Raw genomic sequence first — 16,235 nt, 5'->3', positions numbered from 1 at the left:
CTTCTTCAGGTCATTGTTTTTCAAACATACACAAACCAAAGTCATGTGCCCATTGAGGCAAAATATGTTTTTCCCTTGGACGACAAGGCAGCTGTATGTGGTTTCGAGGCTTTCATCAATGGGAAGCACGTGGTGGGAGAGGTAAGGGAGAACCCCGGCTGTTCTGTGGGGATGGGCCATCCTAAGTCCCTTAGTTTCGGGCTGAGTGGCAGCCTGGTCATAAAACAGGATGTTCCTGGAAGAGTCAGGCCCTTGTACAGCCAGCCTCCACTCAGACATCTGGCGTCCCTCCCTGGTTAGCTAGCCTCTGTCCCTGCCTGTCCAGATTCCTTGTCCAAACACTTCAACAAACAGTGATTTCAGTATCAAAAGTTTGAGAGACACATTGGAAAATTGGTGAAGCCCTTTATGTATTTTTGCAAAAATACTGATCCTTTGTACCCTGCTATAAAAGCCAACTGAAGTGAAGAAAAATATGTCCAGAAGAAGTATAAATTGATTAATTCTTTGTTTATTCTAAGAGTCCACAGTTGCAATAGTAACTCACATTTTATCAAATTTAAGACGAACTTAATTTTTTATTTATTCAGAGTAAAGCTCCAAACTTCCTTTTCACTGTCAACTCTCAAATATTTTCGTCCCAGCTTTTAAAGAGCATCCTCTTCAATTGGCCTTTTCTGATTCAAATTCTTATTAGATAAGTACATTTTTATGATCACTGTATGTAAATTTTCATTCATCTTAGATGCTTAGTTTTCTGTTTTTGCCTGGGTTTTAATAAATGTTGATGAAGTTTTCCTTATTAAAGTCTGAAGTCACTGTTCATATCGTGACTGGTACAACTGTCTTTTTCAGATTAAAGAGAAGGAAGTGGCCCAGCGAGAGTACCGAGTGGCGATCAGTCAAGGTCATGGCGCCTACCTGATGGATCAGGACACACCTGTAAGACTTGATGTTCATCCAAGTCAGTTCCGTGTGCTTGCTAGAAAGGGGAGAATAGGTGGAAATTGATTTAGAATATGAAATTCTAATTTTCACTAGAAATTTAGCATATGAAATTCTAATTTTCACTAGAAAGTGGAATCATTTTTACTGGTTTAGGCTCTGGAGTTTCATGTGGTTGGGAAGGGAGGTTGGGCTAGTGAGACCCATATGACTTGTTTAGATAAAGGAGGAAATGGCCAGGGTCACCCAGCGGATCCTAAGAGCCATTTCTGTCCTTGGGAACTGCATTCCCCAGACGTGACAACGGAAAGAAACCATGTGGGCACATAATTTCCATCTTCCCGTAGAAGCGTAAGATATTTACATTTCCCCTTGAACTAAGCTAACTTAGCAGTTTATCCAGTTTTCACAAGTTGTATCTCAGGAAGGCGCATCTGCAGGGCTTGGACTGGTTCCACGGTTAGGGTTAGGTCTTCACAGGGTCAGATGTGGAGATCTGGGAGGAGGAGCCACAGGGCCGCGTCCACGCTCTTCTTGCCTTAACTGTAAGATGTTTTAAGTATGCCTCAGGCAGGTGCTGGGCCGCATGCAGCCTCTCCAGCATAGACACATCAGTCGTTTGTAAAGACAGCCACAAGCTTCAGACACACCTCTGAGGAGGACTCATCGCCAGAATACTGTCAAAATGTGATGTTTGGAGCAATCAGTTATTAAAATTACAATAGATTTAAGGGATAAATCTGCAGAATGGGGATTAACAAGAAGAGGTGATTATTCCACAGGGAGCTCACTACCCCTGTGCTCAAGTGCTGGGTCCCCTGGGGTCCCTATAGGGGCATGGTGCTCACACAGGCCCCTAGTGCTCTTTATGCAGGTGGAGGCCCAGCTTGGAATCCCAGTGTTTAAGTGGTGAAGTAACAAGAGAGGTTAGATAAAAAGTTAATGGGAAAACAAAGAGAAAATTTGAGTGCCAAAAGCAAGGCTGGAAACAGTGCCCAGCCTCTGTGGAGAAGGCCTGCAGGAGTTAGACCCCTGTGTCAGGAGGCCCAGGTGCCCTAACCATGGGTCCCCTCTTCCTCTGAGGGATCAAGCTGAAATTCAGTTCACCTGGCTGCCTGGCAGCTCGGCCTTCCTTCAGGTTTGGGACAAGTTAGGATTCTGTAGGGGACCTGGGTGACACCACATGGGTGACAGCTGGCACCCATCCAGACCCTGTATCGGCAGTGCCACCATACACCTCCAGTGGTGCCTCTCCAGGAAGCCCTGGCCTCCATACCCTTCCCTTGAGGCTGAGCGCTGCTGCCGTGTGATAATCCTGTCTTCATTGTTTATTCCCACCTTGATGTCAAAGATAACAACAATTGACTCCTCAAATCCACATTAATCGTGATATCATACACCCCTAGTCTAAGCACACTGAGTTTTCACAGCAGCACTGTTGAGTGAAACAGAGCACAGGCTTGGCCATGTCAGGAGGCACCCAACATGGGTTCAGAGGAAGTGATCCAGTCTCTTTCTGACCTCACTAGGCATGAAGTTGTTTCCTTACACAGTGATTGGCAATACTCACTAAAAGAAAGCAAAGCAATTATTCTGAAAAGTAAGATGATGAATTTTCTAGAAAAGAGTTAAATGAGGGCCAAGCTTGGTGTGACAGGCTCCAGCTCTATAGCCAGGAGGAGTCTCCTGGTATACTGTGTCCTCAGAGAGGCCTTGGGGTTGAGGGGGTGGTCTCCAGGGAGGGGCGGGCAGGCATCCTGGGCAGAGCCCTGCGGCCACAGAGAGGCCATAGAGTTGCAGCGGGGGTGGGGAGGGGGTAGTCTCCACTGGAGCAGAGGCCACTGGGTGCAGCTGCTCGGATCCCAGACCGCTGGGGAAGGGCCCTGGGTTCTTCTTCCGCACAACCAGTGCTGGTCTGGAGGCCACGTCCCCTTCTCTGAGGAGGAAGCAGGCAAGTTGTGATCAGACCATTTATGTAACAGGAGGGGATCGCCCAAAGGATAGAGATGCTTCTGAGACACAGGCTAAGTCATGTACTTCCATTTCAGGACATCTTCACCGTCAGCGTCGGGAACTTACCCCCAAAGGCCAAAGTCCTGGTCAAAATCACCTACATCACGGAGCTGAGCATCCAGGGTGCCTGCGCAGTCTTCTTCCTGCCGGCCACGGTGGCGCCCTGGCAGCAGGACAGGGCTCTGAGGGAGAACCTTCAGGTCTGTTTGGCGACAGCAGCTTTGTTGTGATTTATGCAGAGGGAAGAAACAGCATCTAAATAACCTAACCTTTGGGCCATAGAGTCAATTGTAGTGACATTTAGGGATTTAGACACAATTGTAGTGACATTTAGGGATTTAGACACATGTAACGTCTGCTTTATTGACTATACCAAAGCCTTTGACTGTGTGGATCACAATAAACTGTGGAAAATTCTGAAAGAGATGGGAATACCAGACCACCTGACCTGCCTCTTGAGAAACCTATATGCAGGTCAGGAAGCACCAGTTAGAACTGGACATGGAACAACAGACTGGTTCCAAATAGGAAAAGGAGTACGTCAAGGCTGTATATTGTCAACCTGCTTATTTAACTTATATGCAGAGTACATCATGAGAAACACTGGGCTGGAAGAAGCACAAGCTGGAATCAAGATTGCCGGGAGAAATATCAATAACCTCAGATATGCAGATGACACCACCCTTATGGCAGAAAGTGAAGAGGAACTAAAAAGCCTCTTGATGAAAGTGCAAGAGGAGAATGAAAAAGTTGGCGTCAAGCTCAACATGCAGAAAACAAAGATCATGGCATCTGGTCCCATCACTTCATGGGAAATAGACGGGGAAACAGTGGAAACAGTGTCAGACTGTATTTTTCTGGGCTCCAAAATCACTGCAGATGGTGATTGCAGCCATGAAATTAAAAGACGCTTACTCCTTGGAAGGAAAGTTATGACCAACCTAGATAACATATTGAAAAGCAGAGACATTACTTTGCCAACAAAGGTCCGTCTAGTCAAGGCTATGGTTTTTCCTGTGGTCATGTATGGATGTGAGAGTTGGACTCTCACAAAGAGAGCTGAGCACTGAGGAATTGATGCTTTTGAACTGTGGTGTTGGAGAAGACTCTTGAGAGTCCCTTGGACTGCAAGGAGATCCAACCAGTCCATCCTAAAGGAGATCAGTCCTGGGTGTTCATTGGGAAGGACTGATGCTGAGGCTGAAACTCCAATACTTTGGCCACCTTATGTGAAGAGTTGACTCACTGGAAAAGACTCTGATGCTGGGAGGGATTGGGGGGAGGAGAAGAAGGGGACGACAGAGGATGAGATGGCTGGATGGCATCACCGACTCGATGGACATGAGTTTGGGTGAACTCCAGGAGTTGGTGATGGACAGGGAGGCCTGGCGTGCTGTGATTCATGGGGTCGCCAAGAGTCGGACACGACTGAGTGACTGAACTGAACTGAACGTCTGTGAGATGAAGAGAATAAACACAGATATGCTCAATGACATCCTGTTTTTATTCTGTTCAGTCTCTTTAAAGTTTATGTTGGTACTGCCTGCTCATTATGAAGAATTTTGATAAGCATAAAGAACGCCAATAAGCCAAAGAGGAAACTTTAAACCATCCTTAATTCCGTCGCCAGAGACACCACCAAAGCTGCTGTTGCTGCTTTCCATACAGTGTTCAGACTCCCTGCTTTGTGTGCATCTGTATAAATTGTGTACTTGTGTGTGTGTGTGGATTCTTGTGGTGAAACTGAGCAGATACTTAGTTGTGCATATGTATTTTTCTTTTCACAGGATACAGTGGAGAAGATTTGTATAAAGGAAATAGGAACAAAGCAAAGGTTAGTACCTAAAATACAAAAACCTGTCAATCATTCAGTGAACATTCATTTTATAGCTTAAGTTATCATTAAAACTTACACAGAAGAGCTGCATGTAGTTGGTCAGTAATTGGGATGTTGGATTGAGCCACCTCTCTGTTCACTTCGGTAGCTTTTCTCTGAGCATGTCTATCGAGATGCCGCACATGATTGAATTCATCTCCAGTGACACACACGACCTGAGAAAAAAGGTTAGTAGGTCTTTGCTTTCACTTCTTAAGAACTCGTATTTTAACGTTAGTTTTCCAAAGCAATACATGCATGTGGTTTAAGTTAAATTACACCAAATTACATCAGCTTATAATCAGGAGCAGCAGCTGGTCCTGCCTCACCCCTCCCCACACCACCGTCTAGGGACAGAGACTGACTACATGGTTTAGCTCTTTTCTGGTGGCTTCCAAAGATTTAATTAAATTTTTTACTGCTTGTTCTTGTTTCAGAAGAGCAAACATCTGTTCCAGAAGTTATCTTTTTTTTTTTCCATGTGTGCTTCTGTTTGTTTATGTTATGGCCATTATGTATGTGCACATGTTAAGTCTCTTCAGTCGTGTCCAGCTCTTTGCGACCCTATAGACTATAGCCCACCAGGCCTTGTCTGTCCATGGGATTCTCCAGGCAAGAGTACTAGAGTGGGTTACCATGCCCTCTTCCAGGGGGTCTTTCTGACCCAGGGATCGAGACCCTGCATCTCTTAGGTCTCCAGTATTAACAGGCAGGTTCTTTACCACTAGTACCACCCAGGAAGCTCTTATGGCCATTATATTGAATATAAATTTTTACATTTGTTTTTTTCACTCTACTTTGTATTGTAAATATTTTTGCAAGTATTCAAATTATTCTGAGATACAGCTTTTTATAAGCAACTATCCATTGTGACTATATAAGAATCTATCATTCACCTCTCGTTAAGTTTATAGGTTCTTGTTTTGTGGTTGTTGATTTTAAAAAAGCTCTCCAATGTCTATCTGCTTGTCTTCTCTGGTCTCCATTCCTTCTTGCTGGAGGATCTTTCTCCATCTAGTCTTTCTTAAGGCTGCCAGAGGTATCTATTCTCTTTCTGTTATGGCAGATGAAGATGTAACCCACTTGCCCTCCTCTCACCTCAGTGCACATGTTTCTAACCCACTTATTCCAAGAGTTATAGTATGGTTTTTGGTTAAATCAATTTGCTGCTATTATTTAGTCACTAAGTCCTGTCCAACTCTTTGCAACCTTGTAGACTGTAGCGCTCCAGGCTCCTCTGTCCATGGGATTCTCCAGGCAAGAATCTGGAGTGGGTTGCCCTTTTCTCCTCCAGGGGATCTTCCTGACCCAGGGATCAAACCCATGTCTCCTGCTTGGCAGGCAGATTCTTTACAGCTGTGCCATCTGGGAAACCTGGTTAAATCAATAGTAAATGTTTAAGTTATTATGAGTACATAAATGATAATTACACTGAGCCAAGAAATGTATTATGATGGCTTTTTTTCTTTTTACTTCTTTATATTTCTTGGGGGGAAAAATTGCCATTTTCTTCGTCTTCTAGTACTGTTTCTTCTCATTTGTTCTAACCTGTCATGTAAAGCCCCTCTGGGGCTGTTTTCGCTGTCTCAGTGAGTCAGCAACTCCTCTTCCCTGACCCTGCCTGCTCCCCTGGGGCTGCTGTCCACGAGGCTTTTCCTCTTTAGTTCCCAACACCTGACAGCACAGTCTCCCTTATAACCCGAACGTCTGAAAACATCCTCTTCTGCGTGCTTCTGCATGGGTAGGTGATCCCACTCAGAACCTTGAAAAAATTGTCATCCCGCCCCCAGCATTACTTTCGAGAGATTAAACCTTTTTATCCCCTGTTCTTGATAGGCAGTTGTTTTGTTTTTGAGCCCTGAAAGAATTTCATGTCTTCTCTTTATCCCTGATGTTCTGAAAGTTCATCAGAACCTGACATTCATTCATCATATATGTAATTCCTGGCCTTTAGTTCTGGGGGATCTTCTTATATTTTAATGCACAAGTGTCCGTCTCCCCTTCACCTCTCAGTGGCTCTTAGTGAGACGTCCCTGAATTGAGCCCCTTGTTTTCTTACATTTTCTCTCCTGTTGTCCATTTCCTTGTCCTTTCATCCTGCTTTCTGGGTGATTTTCTCAGTTGTAAGTTCCAGCCATTTTATTTAAATTTTCATTCTCTCTCTCTTTTTTTTGGCAAGAGCTCTTTTCTGTTCTGTAAGTATTCTCTTTTTTTCTGGCTTTTTGCTCAGTTGGCCTCCATTTTCATGTTAAAGGCTTTTCCTCCAGCATCTGAGTGGCCTCTCTCTATGTTTGTCCTCAGAAGTCAGTTACATGCAGTGTGGTAAGTGGGGCAAGTGGGCCCCGGGTCCCGGGGGCTCGAGGCTGGTGGCAGCTGGTCGGCTGGTGTCGGGGTGAGTCTCTTGTGTGTTTTTACCCTTGCGGGGTTGTGCAGAGTACCTCCAGGGTGTTCACAGGTATGACTGGGGATGCCAGCCTTCACTTCACTGCCCTCTGTGTCTATGCTTCGTTATACTTAGGACTCCCGAGTCTGGACTCTACTTGGTTAAATTTCTCTAAGTAATAAATCCTCAATTTCCATTAGTGAGAAAACAGGTGCCAGCTGCTTGCTACCAAGGGCAGGGAGGGGACCTGGGCTAACAGCTCAGGGCATGATCTGCTCTCCGGTGCCTCCGAGGGGTCCTTCCCAGGGAGCTGCAGGCCCTGAGCCCACAGCTCATGGCTGCCCCGCCATGGGGCTCGGGCAGTGGCTTCCTCTCCTCTGGCTGAATCACTTAACACAGCTCTGTCAGTTCTCCATCTTCTTATTGAAATTTGCTGGCATCTTCTCTGCTTTTATCTTTGTTCCCATTTTCAATGTCTTTATGCCCTTTTTATTGTAGGGAGTTTTGGGATCTTGCTAGGAAATAGAGTTGTCTGTGTGCTCAGTCGTGTCTGACTCTTTGTGACCCCATGGACTGTAGCCTGTTAGGCTCTTCTGTCCATGGGATTCTCCAGGCAAGAATACTGAAGTGGGCTGCCATTCCCTTCTCCAGGGGATTTTCCTGACCCAGAGATTGAAGCTGTGTCACTTGCATCTCCTGCATTAGCAGGAACCTTCTTTACCACTACACCACCTGGGAAGCAAGGGAATAAAGTTAAACACATGTAAATAATACATTCTTAACAAAGAACCCCTTGGCATCAGAGCTTTTGCTGTGTAACAATCCCAACATTTTGTGGATTAAAACAATAAGCATTTGTTGTTTCTCAAGCTTTCCTCCTGTTGCTGGGGACAGGATGGGCTGGGACAGGTGGCTGACGGCCTGGTGTCAGCCAGGGTGCTGGCCCTGGTCTCTCACCTGCCATAGGTTAGCTCAGAGCTCAGCACAGCAGAGGAGGGCAGCCCGTTCCACAAACACAGCACAAGCCCCTGCCTGCATTCCATCTGCCAGTGTCCCCTTGGCCACAGCACATTCAAGGGCAGAAAAATGGGCACGACCTCCTGAGAGGAGGAGCTGGAGAGTTTTACTACAGAGGGCAGGCCCAGAAATATACCATGCCGCCTTTGTCACTTAAAGCCTCCCCTCTGTATTTTCAGAAGGTATTTTATACTTATAAAAATACTATTTTACAATAAAGGCATAATTCTAAAATTCTTGTTGGATTTTCTGTTTTACTATTCTGTGTTGTAATTATCTTCTGCATCCAGATAACGGGATACACAGACCAGTCACCTTTGGGTCCAGGGTCTGAGACTGTCTCCAGGGGGTTGAGTTTGCTTGTGTGTATCCACTGTAGATGGAGAAGGAAATGGCAATCCACTCCAGTATTCTTGCCTGGAAAATTCCATGGATAGAGAAGCCTGGTGGGCTACAGTCCATGGGGTTGCCAAGAGTTGACCATAGCTGAGCGACTGAGCACATGTACCTTAGAACCAAGAGGATAAAAACATGATCTGGTGAATGGATAGGAAAGCTATGGTACATATACACAATGGAGTATTACTCAGCCATTAAAAGAATACATTTGAATCAGTTCTAATGAGGTGGATGAACCTGGAGCCTATTATACAGAGTGAAGTAAGCCAGAAAGAAAATCACCAATACAGTATACTAATGCATATATATGGAATTTAGAAAGACGGTAACTATAACCCTGTATGCGAGACAGCAAAAGAGACACAGATGTATAGAACAGTCTTTTGGACTCTGGGAGAGGGTGAGGGTGGGATGATTTGGGAGAATGGCATTGAAACATGTATAATATCATATGTGAAACGAATCGCCAGTCGAAGTTCGATGCAGGATACAGGATGCTCGGGGCTGGTACACTGGGATGACCCAGAGGGATGGTATGGGGAGGGAGGTGGGAAGAGGGTTCAGGATGGGGAACACATGTACACCCATGGCGGATTCATGTTGATGTATGGCAAAACCAATACAATATTGTAAAGTAATTAGCCTCCAATTAAAATAAATAAATTTGTATTAAAAAAATAATAAATGAATTTTATTCTTGTTTTAAAAAAAAAAAACGTGATCTTGGTCACACTTGTAAAACCTACAGTTCACAATTTGGGGATCTGTTGACACATTGTTGATTTTTAATAGAGTTATGTAAATCATGCATGGATTTGCTACTTGATAGTATGGTGTAATTCACTTATTTACTTTGTTCTCACGGTTGTTTGTTTGCAGAGAACAGACTGCAAAGCTGTGATTAGTACTGTGGAAGGCAGCTCCTTAGACAGCAATGGATTTTCTCTCCTCATCGGTTTGGTTGATGTGTATCTCCCAAGAATGTGGGTTGAAAAGCATCCAGAAAAAGAAAGCGAGGTATACTCATTCTTACTTAGAAGTAGGAGATACTGTTGAAAAAGTATTTTAGGATAGATCATTTAAATTTGGAAATGATTGATAGTCTTGAAAAGCTAGCGTTACATAAAGAGCTCTCACCACCCCAGGACTTTACAATGAAAAATATTCGTGATAGAGGAGATTCCTTGGCAGTCTAGTGTTTCCACAGCAGAGGTTTCAGGTTCAGTCCTTGGTTGGGATCCCTGCATGTGAGAGGCACAACCCAAAAATACTTAACGACATCAAGAATGAAAAATTTTTGTGGTTTCAAGCAAAGCCCCCATGTGGCATATTTCCCATAAAAATTGTCATTTTTACCTTTGTTGTTGTTTAGTAGCTAAGTTGGGTCTGACTCTTTTGCGACCCTATGGACCATAGCCCACCAGGCTCCTCCATCCATGGGATTTTCCAGGCAAGAGTACTGGAGCTGGCTGCCATTTTCTTCCTCAGGGGATCTTCCCAAACTAGGGATCGAACCCAAGTCTCTTGTGTCTCCTGCATTAGCAGGCAGATTCCTTACCACTGCACCACCTGGGAAGCAATTTTTACCTTAATAGTGTTCTTTGCTCAGTTGTGTCTGACTCTTTACGACCCCTTGGACTGTAGCCAGCCAGGGTCCTCTGTCCATGAGATTCTCCAGGTAAGAATACTGGAGTGGGTTGCCATTCCCTTCTCCAGGGAATCTTCCTGACCCAGGGATCAAACTCAGGTCTCTGGATAAAGGCAGATTCTTTATTGTCTGAGTCACCAGGGAAGCCCTAACTTTTTTTTTTTACCTTAATCCCTAACAAAAAGAAAATGTGCCTTCATATATTACATTGGTTAGTCTGTATACTTTTTACAGCTTTTAAAACATTGATACTGTAAAAAGATAGAAAATTATTTACGGCTGTTAGACCATATTATGTGGCTGTTATAATCTCTTCTAATTAAAATAAAAATTGAGAGCAACATCAGCAAGATGGTCAAATAAGACATCCTTTACATGTACCCCAAACAAATGGGCAACAGGTTCATGAAAAGATGTTCAGCATCACTAATCATCGAGGAAATGCAAATGAAGACCTGTGGTATCACTTCACACCCATTAGAACGACTGTTTTCAAAAAGACAAGTATTGATAAAGAAGTGGAAGAAAGGGAACGCTCAGACATTATTTATGGGAATGTAATCCAGTGTAGCCACTATGGGGAACAGTGTGAAGGATCCTCAAAAAATAGAACTACTAGGACTTCCCTGATGGTCCAGTGGTTAAGAATCTACCTGCCAGTGCAGGAGACACAGGTTTGATTCCTGGTCGGGGAAGATCCCACATGCTGCAGAGCAGCTAAACTCACGCTCCACAAATACTGAACCTGTGCTCTAGAGCCTGGGAGCCGCAACTCCTGATGCCCAAATGCCCTGGAGCCCTTGCTCCCATCTCTGCAATGAGAAGCCCGAGCACCACAACTAGAGGGAAGAGCCTGCTCACCACAGCCAGAGAAAGCCGTGTGCAGCAACCAAGATCCAGCACAGTCAAGAATAAATAGTAAATAAATATTGCAAAATAGAACTACTGTATAACCCTGCAATCCCATATCTTGGTATATTTCAAAGGAAATGAAATTGCTGTCTCAAATACTCACACCCCAGTGTTCATTGCTGCATTATTTATAATAAGACATGGAAACAACCCAAGTGTCCTTTGATGGATGAATGGATAAAGAAAATTAAATATATACACATATGTGTAACATGTGCAACACATATGTAATATATGTTACCTACACATACAGTAGAATATTACTCAACCATAAAAAATAAGGAAATCTTGCCGTTTGCAACAATACAGATAGACCTTGAGAGTATCATGCTAAGTGAAACAAGTCAGACAGAAAAATACAAATACTGTATAATCTCATTTACATGTGGTGTCTAGAAAAAGCTGGGCTCACAGAAACAGAGGGTAGAATGGTGGTGGTTACCAGGGCTCAAGGGTGGGGGAGTAGAAATAAGGTGGTGTTGGTACGAGGATACTAAGGTCTAGGTATAAAACAAATAATTTCTGGGGATCAAATATGTAGGATGATGATTGTAGTTAGGCATACTGTGTTGTGTATCTGAAGGTTGCTAAGAGGCTAAATCTTAGATGTTCTTGCTAGCTAACCTTATTGTGGTAGTCATTTCACAGTACTGTGTGCTAAATGGTTGCACTGTAAATCTTGAACTTACACAATGCTGTATGTAAATCGTGTCCAGTGAATCTGGAGGAAAGTTTTCATGGAAAGTAATAGTAGTTCTATTTTGAGTGTTGGTTGGTTATAAGATAAAAGGTCAGTGTGTGCATTTCAGTCATCACACACCACAGTGCCAGAGACTGGGACATATTCATTATTTATTCATCCTGAAGACACTTTTGATATCACAGCAATGTTCAGATATTAATTCTGTATTAGTTCTGAACCTCTCAGGGGTTTATGAGGTTCACGTTGGGAACCCCAGCTCTGACATTCTGCTTTTTGTTTGATCTCCTATAGGCCATCTCATTTTTGAATAAATCTTATTATTTTTGTTTTTATAGTAGTATTTTGCCTGATTATAAAGTTTTCAGATTTTACAAGTAAATCTTTTCCAATAAAAATTACACATTTATGCCAGATGTTGCAAATCCTAGGTACATGTGTATCTTGTTTGTACCTTAGAGGGTTTTGTGAGATACTGCTGCTGCTGCTGCTAAGTCAGTTTGGTCATGTCCGACTCTGTGCGACCCCATAGACGTCAGCCCACCAAGCTCCCCTGCCCCTGGGATTCTCCAGGCAAGAACACTGCAGTGGGTTGCCATTTCCTTCTCCAATGCGTGAAAGTGAAGTCGCTCAGTCATGTCCAACTCTTAGAGACCCCATGGGCTGCAGCCTACCAGACTTCTCCATCCATGGGATTTTCCAAGCAAGAGTACCATTGGAGTGGGGTGCCATTGCCTTCACTAGGTGTGTACAAACTCAAGGGTCTTTGAAGTGCAACAGCTGATTGTGGTTTAAAGGGGCAGGGTAAGTTGCTGAACCCTGTAAGTAGCAAGAATTAGTACCTTTTCATTCATCTTGCCTGTGACGTGGGTTGTTGTACACTTGCTATGCTCCTGATGAAGTGCACACTCCTATGTACATTAGTGTGGGGTGTATCTCCCTTCTGGAGGCTTAGAGGATTTTTTTTTTTTTTTGCCAGCCATTCCCATTGACAAGTGGCACATTCCCATGAGGCTCTGAGAAGTAGTGAGAAACCATGGGCCTGAGCCCATAGGGCCTCATTGTTTAGATTGGTGACTCAGTGTTTTATAACTGTCCCAACTATGAGTGCATCGTTCAGAAAAGCTGTGGCATGGGTTTTAGAGTGAAGTTCTGGGTCTCTGGGTGCATGTAAATAACCAGATGAACTCAAGTGATAAGAAGCACCAGCCTAGCTCCTGTTTTTCTCCCTTTAGGCCTGCATGCTTGTGTTTCAACCAAATCTTGGTATTACCGTCCCTGACGAAGCTGAGAGGAGTGAAGTGATTATTTGTCTTGATTGCTCCAATTCCATGGAGGGCGAGACATTCCTGCAAGCCAAACAGATTGCCTTGCATGCACTGTCCTGTGTGGGAAAGGAGCAGAAGGTGAACGTCATCAAGTTCGGCACAAGTGAGTGCTCCGCCCTGCGCCTCCTCCAGAGCGTCAGCACGTCAATGGGAAGGGGTGACTGTAACCTGTCTGTGGAGTGAGCGGCAGCACAGCGAGGTTCAAAAGCAAGAACTCTGGAGCCAGGTCCCCAGCTTGAATCCCAGCTCTGCACCTGAGCCCTGGATGTGGCCCTGGGCAGCTTACTGGAACTTGGTTCTCTCATCTGTAACAGGAGAGAAATAGTCCCTCCTCGTAGTGCTGTGGTGAGGGTTGAGCTCATGTATTTAAAGGACTTTAAACAATGCCTATCATATAGAAAATGCAAGATGAGTATTACTATTGTTATTGTTACCAGTTGAACTGAGTGTGAGACCCTTGGTTTGATGAGTTCGAGGGTCCAAGGATCAGGACAGAACCTCTGAAATCAGCACAGTGGTAGAGGAGCTGTAAGGAACAGTCTCAGGAGGCACCAGACAAGCCCCACTGAAGAAAGGACTGTCCCCTTCAGGTGGGGTCCAGGGGCCTCTCAGCCCCTCGGAAGGAGCAGCATGGGGTGTGGGGACAGCCACACCCTGCTGATTATTTACTGTGCCGTTTGGTGGAAGAGGCAGCCCCTTCACGAAGGAGGAAGGAGCCAGGGTCTGCTGCTGCTGGTGGGGAGAGTTCAGATGAGCAGGGACATGCTGAGGGCCGGAGGGCGGCGTGGCCTGCTGCCTGGGCTGTCCCAATGTCCTGTGTCTTCCTCTGCACATAGTTGGCTGAAGAGCAGACTCCTCATGCACAGCCTGACCCAGGTCGTTTTTGCTCAGTAAAGTGCGTCATTTGAATGCAGTGGAATTTTTTAAAGGAATGCTGTGGTGAATTTTTTTTATGTATTAAAATTACCAACCATTATTATTGTTTGTTAGTGGTCAAAAAGTGAATATTTAATGGCAACATCTTACGCCAGTCTTATCATACAGGTTACAAGGAATTATTTTCATATCCTAAGTGCATCACGAGCAATAAGATGCCGACAGAGTTCATCATGGTGAGTACCAGTAGCTACCTTTGTCCTCTGTCTTCTCTCCGTCAGGCTTCAGTGGTTCTGCCAGTCTCCCCAAGAAGCCCTAGTCCTTCCATTTCTGTATGCGGATGGGCTCGTTTAGTTCATTAATAAAAGTGACATGAACTCATTAAGAAAATGGAAAATTAAAAAATAAAGAAAAAATCGTTCACAGTCCCACCATCTGAATACAATCAGCATTAACAGCTTTGAATGTTTTGCTCTGTCCCCTTTCTTTCTTTCTTTTTTTAAATTGAGCAAACTAGGAATGACCAATTGTGTCCTCGGTCCAGACTAGCTGGCAATCCCAGGGGTGTTTTGATGTAATAGTTCTTTGAAAACCGTAAAGAAACAAAGAAACGCCAACTAATAATATTATAGGTACTGTGTGACATGAAATAAACTAAAAGGATAGTTGTTCCACAAATGAATCATTAGGAAAGAATTTCCTTTCGGTGACAATAACCCTCACTAAGGGGTGTGCTTCAGTAAGTAATTACAGTTGGTGGTGAAGACACCCCAAAAGAAGTAAATGATTTTGCTTCAATTCCTCCAGTCTGCTACACCTACCATGGGAAACACAGATTTCTGGAAGACACTTCGATACTTAAGTTTGCTGTACCCTTCCCACGTGTTACGGAACATCCTCCTCATATCCGACGGGCACCTCCAGAACGAGAGCCTGACCTTGCAGCTCGTAAGAAGAAGCGTGCCACACACCAGGCTGTTCTCCTGTGGGGTCAGGTGAGCACAGGCGGGCCGGTCCCACGGGGAAAGTCAGCAGGTGGGAGCTGCTTGGTGCAGAGGGGCCAGCTCTGGGCTCTTGGCCCCGGCCGCTGCCTGGGTCTCAGAGCCTGAGCAGCCTCAGGTTAGCCGTGCCTCTGGGGGGGCACCTTCACCCTATTCTGTGAAGTGGAGATGACAGAGGGTCTAATAAATTTACTCTGAAAATCTCGTGAACTTGTATACATGGAAACAGCCAGCAAGCTCCACTTCAGTGTTGGAGACTGTTACTTGAATAATTGAACCTAACCTGGCAGGCCGGGCACACCCAGGGCTGATGGTCACCCCACCCCACCCCACCCCCGGCTGCTCTGTCCCTTCCCTGCACCGCTCTGACTGCTGCCATTTTCTCACTGGCATTTGCTCACCCTGCTGTGTACAGGAATCTTTCTCTAGAGAAGCTAAAACCCACGACTGTTGGGGTTCACTCCCTCCCCATTTATAGTTAATGTTTTTGCATTGAATTGAGGATTATGGTATAAAAATAAGGAAGACAGCGGAGAGCAGGGGCCATGCTGGCATTTGCACACAGCATGCCTGACCCTGCCCCCCTGCCCTCCCCTGCTGTGAGGTCACTGTCCTGACCAGTGGGCATCGGCCTCCCTGGGCAGGACGTCCTGCTGCACAGGCAGGGGTGAGGAGGGATGTCCAGGGCTCTCCTGTCCATAGTCATAGAGCAAAGGGAGCAGATCATGATTTGGGGGGGGAGGTGACCCTGAGCTTGGACACAGTTTGTCCAGTTTTTAATGTTTTCTACGGGTTTCTTCTTCATTTTATATGTACACATTCGTGTTCACATGTTAACCACATTTCGTGAGTCTTCAGGAGCAGAGACTGTTTATTCCACCTGTTTAACAAGTGGTCCTCTCAGGCTCACACGGCAACCTCACTAACCTGTAAAAGCTGTAAATACATATAGACTCTGTCTTAAGGATTTTCTAATCAGTGTTGTAATCAAATCAGTTAGTTTTTATCACCGAAGACATACCCACGTTATCAATAGGCTGAAGTATATTTCCAGAATATCTTTCTCAAACTCTTTTTCTGAAAAAATTATTGATCACTTGTCTAATACTTCAGGAGGAACTTCTCTAACAAAGTACT

General features: G+C 44.7%; 1 protein-coding gene across 9 annotated transcripts in view; it reads left to right on the top strand.

The window, feature by feature from the left end:
- PARP4 (poly(ADP-ribose) polymerase family member 4) overlaps positions 1-16,235 on the top strand; it is a 76,796-nt gene that overhangs the window by 30,839 nt on the left and 29,722 nt on the right. For 7 of the 9 annotated variants that reach the window (XR_015138212.1, XM_086329846.1, XM_086329845.1 and 4 more), the window contains 9 exons: positions 10-141; positions 856-942; positions 2,994-3,158; positions 4,746-4,792; positions 4,944-5,022; positions 9,513-9,650; positions 13,129-13,324; positions 14,266-14,333; positions 14,905-15,092. Coding sequence is in view for 8 of the 9 variants with exons in the window: in XM_086329846.1 (XP_086185972.1) it covers positions 10-141; positions 856-942; positions 2,994-3,158; positions 4,746-4,792; positions 4,944-5,022; positions 9,513-9,650; positions 13,129-13,324; positions 14,266-14,333; positions 14,905-15,092 (1,100 nt within the window). In the remaining variant the exon portion in view is untranslated. Of the gene's footprint in view, positions 1-9; positions 142-855; positions 943-2,993; positions 3,159-4,745; positions 4,793-4,943; positions 5,023-5,271; positions 8,469-9,510; positions 9,651-13,128; positions 13,325-14,265; positions 14,334-14,904; positions 15,093-16,235 lie in introns of those variants that run through there. The other 2 variants (XM_086329850.1, XM_086329849.1) reach the window with 2 other exon arrangements.

This window comes from Bos grunniens, chromosome 12, assembly GCF_055505025.1.
Source record: "Bos grunniens cultivar Pamir isolate PY7600 chromosome 12, Bosgru_T2T1.0, whole genome shotgun sequence".
In the NCBI taxonomy this organism is placed as follows: Eukaryota; Metazoa; Chordata; class Mammalia; order Artiodactyla; family Bovidae; genus Bos; species Bos grunniens.
This window is presented reverse-complemented; position numbering and strand designations above follow the sequence as displayed.